Source organism: Simochromis diagramma, unplaced genomic scaffold, assembly GCF_900408965.1.
Source record: "Simochromis diagramma unplaced genomic scaffold, fSimDia1.1 OVJJ01000466.1, whole genome shotgun sequence".
Classification (NCBI taxonomy): Eukaryota; Metazoa; Chordata; class Actinopteri; order Cichliformes; family Cichlidae; genus Simochromis; species Simochromis diagramma.
Window position 1 is genome coordinate 322211 of NW_024387287.1, and position 7704 is coordinate 329914.

General features: G+C 42.4%; 1 protein-coding gene across 1 annotated transcript; it reads left to right on the forward strand.

Moving 5' to 3' along the window:
* Nucleotides 1–259: 259 nt before the first annotated feature.
* Nucleotides 260–2826, forward strand: LOC120716308 (programmed cell death 1 ligand 1-like). Its single transcript, XM_040003788.1, has 3 exons — nt 260–404; nt 1439–1774; nt 1969–2826. Exons 1-3 carry the CDS (start codon nt 344–346, stop codon nt 2106–2108), a joined length of 537 nt encoding a protein of 178 aa, XP_039859722.1. The 5' UTR covers nt 260–343; the 3' UTR covers nt 2109–2826.
* Nucleotides 2827–7704: the final 4878 nt, after the last annotated feature.

Sequence of the window (7704 nt, forward strand, 5' to 3'; positions counted from 1 at the left end):
AAAGGTGACTGAGTGCTTAAGTCATGATGAAGGGAAAGGAGGGGTTTATCAGTTTTTGAGAAATACTGGACTCATCCAGTGGCTCTAAGGATTTGGAAGTGATGTAACAATAAACCCAGCAGAGGGCAGTAGTGCAACATCTTTGGATGCAAGCTGTTCCTAAAACGGATGAACAAGAAGGAGAAGAAGCTGCGTTAGTATGAAATAGTGGGAGGAGGAGCAAGAAGAGCTGAAAGGCAAAACATTATTAAATGTAATGTGACGTGTTCAGGTTTAACCTCAGCTGAAAACAGCAGCAGACTTTAGGACAAACTAGCTAACCTCCCTAACTCTCAGCAGAAACATGTCTGCTGTAACTGCGTCACTCTGCTCCGCTTTGGTGTTTGTCGTGTTCGTCTCTGCAGGTGACATTTCAGAATTTAACTGGATTAAAACACAAACGGAGGTCATTTGAGAAAAAATTGGCTGCATGATAAAAATATTAATATTTGTTCGACTTTTTTAAAAGCAAACATTTTCCTGTGAGACGAACAGCTGGCAGCAGAGTTACTTTCATACTGGTTCAGTTTGTCCGTGTGTGCAGAGACTAATAAAGTCTCTATTCTGAATAATACATTCAGTTTGATACCGTGGAGCTGGTTAAAGAACAGCTGCGCATTTTTATTTATTTATTATTTTTCTTACCATTGTTTTTGCTCTAAAATGAAACCTCGGAGCGATCAGCTGTGATTTTCAGCTTTACTGAAGATTTATTTAAATGCCATCGACACAAAACAATAACAAGGGTTATGACAAAATAAGATCAGCAGAACTACAGAAGCCGTATCTCTCACTCCACTTTGATGTTTGTCATGATTTTGTGTTTATTAACTGGTACAAACTAAACTGTCCCCGAGATACATCAGCTGGTTTACATGTTACTAACAAACCCTTATTTTCATATTGTTTCAGTGTGTGTGAAGGAGACACGAGGCTGGGTGGACACTTAACATCTGTAATGCAGCTGTGACAGAGACAAAGAAGTGGACTGTGTGTGTCAGTGTGACGTGTTGTAGTGTCAGGATGCAGCTACAAAGCTTTTTGTTCAGTGTACACAAACAGCTGTAGCTCCATAAAGGCAGCATGCAGAGGCTCACAGTGTCCTATACTGAGAGGCTGCTTTCTCTCACACATTGTGTTCACTTATTACCAGCACATGTTGTTGTTCTGTGGAAGCTAACATCTTGGAGTTTCTGACACTTTGCATGTTTAGCATGAGGCTAAAATTCCCCCTCAGTGGGTCACTGGTGACCTGCTGGATGTTCAGAGGTTCATTAAATCCAACATGACTAAAAACTCAAATGTCAAAGGAAACAAACAAAATTTTAAAGTCAATCATTCTGATCGTGATTGTACTTTGACCTTTAACCTCTCTGCTCTGTGTTGTTTCCTCTTTCAGACCAGAAAAATATCACAGCTGTGCCTGGACAGGACGTCACTCTGCCATGTCGAGCTCCAAACAACAACATCTTAGTTTTAGAGTGGAGCAGAGCTGACCTGGGAGATAATTATGTCCTTTCATACTGGATTGGTGACTTTGATCCAGATCTCCAGCATCCATCTTTTAAGAACCGGGTGGATCTGCAGGACAGACAGATGAAGGATGGAGACGTGTCTTTGATTCTGAAGGATGTGACGATTAATGACGCTGGAACATACGAGTGTCGTGTCTACATGGCAGAAAGACACTCATCGCAGCTCATCAGCATCATCAGCCTGAGAGTTGATCCTCCAGGTGAGTGAGTGATCAGAGGTGAAGCTGCTTCCTGCTTGTTGATGCTTGTTTCTAAAGATGTTGTTGATGAGACTTTGTAGAAAGCAGCTGGTCTGAGTGATGTGATCAGTAGATAATGTCTGACAGCAGTTTGAAGAGCAAATGGATTCTGTTCTTCACTCATCACCTGCCTGACAGCTGTTTCTCACCTGCAGGTCACACAGGAGGACTCAGAGTGGATGGATCTGTTGGACTGCTCATTGGTCTGAATGTTTTTGCCGTGTTTCTTGTTGCTGTTGTTATTGTTTTTGTGATCTATAGAAAATATGAACGACAGAACCGGGACTCCTACTAACCTCTAACCTTAGGAGGTAGAAATGTCTCAGAGCTTTTTCCAGCTTTGAGTCTGCTGCCGCTGTTCAGAGTTCTGGCTGTTGTCAGTGTTTAAAATCATACAGAAACAGATGAACCGAGCACAGACAACAGGCCCACAAACACTGTATGTATATTTCATTTTTACTCAATGTTTTTGTCTTGAGGTTTAAAAGATTGTCGATCAACAGACCAAACAGCCTCTTCGGACTTCCATGCAAACAAGAAGTGTTGGCTCCACCTTTAAAGAATAAGAGGAAGTGAAGCGATCATCCATCTTTGTTTCCTGGTTCACACTAAAACGCCAGGAGTCACTTTTCTTCTTCTCTGATGTGTTTGTGTCTCCTCGTCTGAAGGAAGCACAGCTGTGTCCTTAGCAGCAGAGTTTAACCTTCAGCTTTAATAGAAGGCCACAGCTGGAGGATAAACAAGTCTTCCTTACAACTTTACAGTCACCCAGCATCCTGTTTCTGAGGACAGGGCTGTTTATTTTAAACACTAGAAGGAGCCTGGATAAGTAAAAATGTTAATGAGAGACACTGAGATGTCTTTATTTAAATTGTGAATCTGACTTTTATAAAATTGATCATTTGGTCGTTTCTGTAACATCCTGACATGTTGAACATCATATCACAGCCAGAAATATGCATGAAAAAGTTGCTCCACTTCAACATTATTCATCAACAATGTTTCTCCACCATCTTATTATACAGCTAATATATGTATTGTTTATATTAAGCTTTGCTTGTTCCACATTCAGCTTTTCAGCTAAACTTGTTTGAGTCCATAAGAAAAGATTCATTCTTAAATCTGGAGGAAGATTTTTTTTCAATAAATATTAACGTTAGCCCGCGACTTTGTTTGAATTTTGGCCCACTGTGTTTGAGTTTGACACCCCTGCTGTACAGGATAAATGTGTGAAACAGAAAATTTAAGTTGTTCTGGTTGATTGACTTTAATGATATTGAATTGATAAGAAAATAAAGACTAAACCACAACCTCAGCCTAAAAACATCTGGCAAGACATTTGGTGTCTTTAATGATTTGTTCAATTTGTTGTAAAGAATAAAAATCATTCTCTAGTAGTTGTTGTTGAATATTTGCTCAGTTTGTTGTTTTATATGACTTCAAAGTCCATTTTCTGTTTAATTCTTAGGTTCATTTTTGTGGTGTGAAGAAAGGTTGTCCATTAACAGGGAAATTAAAATATTTCCATTTTGTCACAGGGTATCCTCCAGATCTTTTGCACGACCTTTTTGAAGGCATAATTCCACTAGAATTAGCATTATGCCTTCATGTGTTTATCCGTAAATGTTACTTTTCCTTAACTGAACTCAATAACTTCATAACAGAATTTCCTTACAAATGGACCGATAAAACAGATCGCCCCCAAATCATCCCCCTAAATTTTTCCACTCGCAAAAGCATTTGTGGCAACGCACATGAAAATTGGACGTTATTGAGACTATTACCTTTTATTATTGGGGAAAAAGATTCCCAAAAATGATGAAGCATGGCAAGTTCTTATGACTCTAAAAGATATAACTGAACTTGTTGTGTCCCCTATTCACAGAGAGGAAAGTATTTGCTACTTGGACACACTTATATCTGAACATCGCAACAGGCTATTGGAGGTTTTCCCAGAGCAAAAACTAACTCCAAAACACCATTTTTTTTGGAGCATTATCCTGACTTGATCAGAGGATTTGGTCCATTAGTATGCCTCTGGACTATGCGCTTTGAGGCTAAACATAGTTTCTTTAAAAAGGTTGTTAAACACACAAACAGCTTCAGAAATGTACTATTGTCACTTGCCTCAAAGCACCAGATGATGATGGCATACTATTCAGATGGTAATGCATTGAAGCCATCAGTGTGTGTCACTAAAGTATCATCTCTTCCATTGGAACTGCTTGATGTAGAAATACAGCAGTGTCTCAAGGAGCTTTATCCAACACAAGCCTATGTGAATTTGACCAACTCTCTGACTCATCATGGAACTAAATATGCCTCAGGAATGGTTTTGCCTCATGGATCTACTTGTGGCTTACCTGACTTTGTGGAGATTTTACAGATTGTTGTCTTAAGCAATGAATTTCTTTTCATTGTGAAGTTGCTCAACAGCTGGTATGATGAACATTTTAGGGCATTTATTCTGGATCCTTCTGGGAAAATGACCTCAATACATCCCAGAGTACTTGGTGACACTTACCCCTTAACACCATATCGTGTTGAAGGCAAGCAAATGGTGTCAATAAAACGTCACATTGTTTGTTAGTGTAAGGGGAAAGACTCAGATACCCCCTTTCTTTTTCTTTTTTCTTGTGGTTTTTATTCTGCAGATGGACCCCGTTGCCCTGAAAGTAATTTTTGGACAACAGAGTGAGAAGCTTGTGCTCTCTTCAGGAATACCAGGACTGTTGAGGAGTTGCATGAGACAGTGAGAGAGACATTTGGGCTAGTTGAGGATTTCACATTGCACTATTATGATGACTCATTTGGAGATTTCTTTACACTTCATTCTCCCAACCAAATCAAAGATAGGGGTACAGTCAAAGCTGTGGTCATTCCATCAGTAGTGCTTACATTGATTCCTCAGTGTGAAAATCCCTCAGATGTAAGTTCACTGAATGAAAGTTCAAGCTCTTCAACCTATAAAACCACAGAGGACCAAACAGATGGATCATCTCTGTCTTCAGACAACACTGTCATACTCTCCCCTCTTCAAAGTCCTCTGGAGACTACATGACCAGATGAAATTGTCATTCCACTTTTCTCTGTGGCAACAGAGACTGTACTGAAAAATGCCAATGAAATCTTTGTTCAAAATGGCACTGTGCTGAACGATACTTCAGTCAAGTCAGATATAATGGAAAAATTAGCTGATTATATGTACAGCTACACAGCCTACCCTACTGGCCTTCAGATTGTAGAAGTGGCAGAGGCTCTGGTCAAAAAGCACCCATGTCTGACAGAGCCAGGCAGTCGTAATGGCTGGATGGGATGGATGTATAGTCTTAAATACAAGATGGGAAATTACAGGTCAAAGTTACGAAGTCTTGGAGTTCCAGAGGTTATTTGCAACTCACTGAAGAACAAGCACCCTGATGACAAGGCTCCAGCGAAGAACATAAAGAAGGCGCGGAAAGGAGAAGTGCTGTTTCTGCCACACTATCCAGGACAAGATGGTAAAGAACAGCAAGAGCTGGAGCGACAACAACTGATTGATGAGTGTAAGAAGAAAAACAGCACAGCCATCAAGGATTTAATGTGCAAAACCTTTGCACATAGAAGACATGATATTATCAGCCAATAGCTGAGTGTCAGCGACATCAAGGACAGATGGCTGGCGTTGTTTGACGTCTCCCAAGTAAGTGAACATTTAAAGGGATATCCACTTGTAAATAAAATTTGGTCTGTTAGATCCCCCATCATAAGATAAGTGAGGAAAAACATGTTGCTACCATCCTAGTGATTTTGATGATCTTGCAGCAGCCAGGTTGCTTTAATTTGTCATAAGACTCTAGAATCGCTAGGAATTTGAATCAAAATGAGGAATCTGAATCAAAACCAGAATGGTTCTAATCGAAACCATTCCCAAGCCTAGGGAACAATAAATGCTAGTAATTTCCGTTCACTTAACTTGTTTTAGGCTAAGCTAATGTAACCTGACTGAAGAATGACTGGGCTGATTGCAAAGTGCCTTTGTCTCACTTATCTAACTCTGGAGCACATAACGACAGACTAGATTTTACTGAAGAGTAAAGACTGAAGAGTAATTTAATATTTTTATGAAACGTTGGTTACGTATTGTAACCCCAGATTCTATGAGTATAGGCGCAGCCCTTTAAGTGGGTATTCCCCTTGTGCGCGCAGCACTGAAGTATTTTAGTCCACGCCCACCTGCTGTGTGGGCCTCACCCTGGTCTAGTATAAGTTATGGTGAGACCAGGAAATCGGCTCTACCGTTTTTCTTCAGCCAGCCAGAAGATGTCCAGCAAGACCATCCGTCTGTGTCCATCCTGCCAGACCGGCTACATCATGTCGTATGACCGACATGCCATCTGCGTGGGCTGCCTCGGTCCTCACCTTGCCCTCACACCTTAATCCTATTGCCGCTCCTATAGCTCCTCCCGCCAGAGGAAAAGCAGCGGAGGTCAGCCTTTTTCAAGGCTGATGCTGAGGAGGCGTTCCCGCTAAGAGAGAGGTACTCGCTGGAAGAAGCCATCGAGTTCTTCGATGGTGGGCCGGAATTGGATGATTCCACCCACCGTGAGGAAAACGGCAGTGGTGGCAGCTCCACTGCCTCCCAGCTGGGTAGCCTGGCAACAGAAGGGAGGAGGATGAGCGGACGCTCATCCACCCCTGGCCTTCACATGTCGGCGAGGACGCCGCTCCCAGTTGTTGGTGCGCTGCTCCTGGATCTGCCTGGCATCATCCAGGAGGCAGCTGGTGAGAAGGGACTTCCCGTCCCTCAGCCTGCTCCACCCCAATCTGATGATCTGGCAGGAAGGTATGGCTCCGCTCACTCTCGTTGCCCAGATCCCATCTGGCCTCAGTTCCTGGCGGTGATGACCTACCTCTCTGAGGCAGCAGCAGAGCCAGCGAAGATTAGAGCGCCGGTCTCTACCTAGGGCTTCACAGACCGGAGTTTTCCGCCTGTTCCCCCTCTAGAGCCGAGCCTCGCTTCAGTTTTCGGCACCAAAATGACCAAGGTCGTTGGACAGCGACCGGCCCATCCCGCCAAACTTGACCAGCTGATAGCAAGGTTCACTGATCGCGCACATCAATGCACTGTTCAGTCAGCTGCAGTGACTAACAACACTGCCTTGCTAGCGTTTGTCATCTCCAGGAAGGTGGAGGAAGCAGAGCTTCCAGAGGAGCTGAAAGGCTTTCTCTGTAAAGCCGCTGACGCGATTCTGAATATGTGCGCCACTTCAGCGGTGTGTTCCTCTTGCATCGCTGCCTGGCAGACGATGGTTCAGAGGGCAACCTGGCTCCGCCTCTTCCCTCCAAGATTATACAATCTCACAGGGAAATAGTGCAAGCAATTCATAACATAAAATTTAGAAGCTTAGTGGAAGATAATACTTTATGTTAAGGCTTTAGTCTGCATACTGAACAACTCCACTTATATGGATTTATGTCTGGATGAGTAAATTAATCTTTTGCATGTTAGAAAATAAGGTCAAGGTTGCAAAAAATGGTAGTTCCACTTAAAGATTTTTTTTTTTTTTTGATTGAATCAGAATTTTGGCCTTCAGATTTTTTGTCCTCTCCCATCCAGGTCAGTGCAGAGTTTCATAGGATCACGACCCTGAACCTTGAACCAAAGTTCATGTCATCATTGGACTTGTATTCATCCAAACTCCTGTCCTTGTTTCAAGCCAAAAAAGGTGCTGCTGGACAACGCCACAGGGCACAGTTAAACCTTCTGCTTCAGGTAAGGAAGATTGCATTTTCTAACCACAAAAACGTTCCAACACAGCATTGAAGAGGCCCTTCCACTAAAAACGGCTTTTCTTAGGTTTCTGTTCAATATTTTAGCTCCACAGGTGTTCTTACCTTGATGGTGGGTG

What these genes read in the sequence shown, in the direction of transcription:
- LOC120716308 (XM_040003788.1), top strand. Translation starts at nt 344, where the DNA reads ATGTCTGCTGTAACTGCGTCACTCTGCTCCGCTTTGGTGTTTGTCGTG. An exon ending in TGTCGTGTTCGTCTCTGCAG is followed by an intron (nt 405 to 1,438) that starts GTGACATTTCAG and finishes TTCCTCTTTCAG; the next exon opens with ACCAGAAAAATATCACAGCT. An exon ending in CCTGAGAGTTGATCCTCCAG is followed by an intron (nt 1,775 to 1,968) that starts GTGAGTGAGTGA and finishes TCTCACCTGCAG; the next exon opens with GTCACACAGGAGGACTCAGA.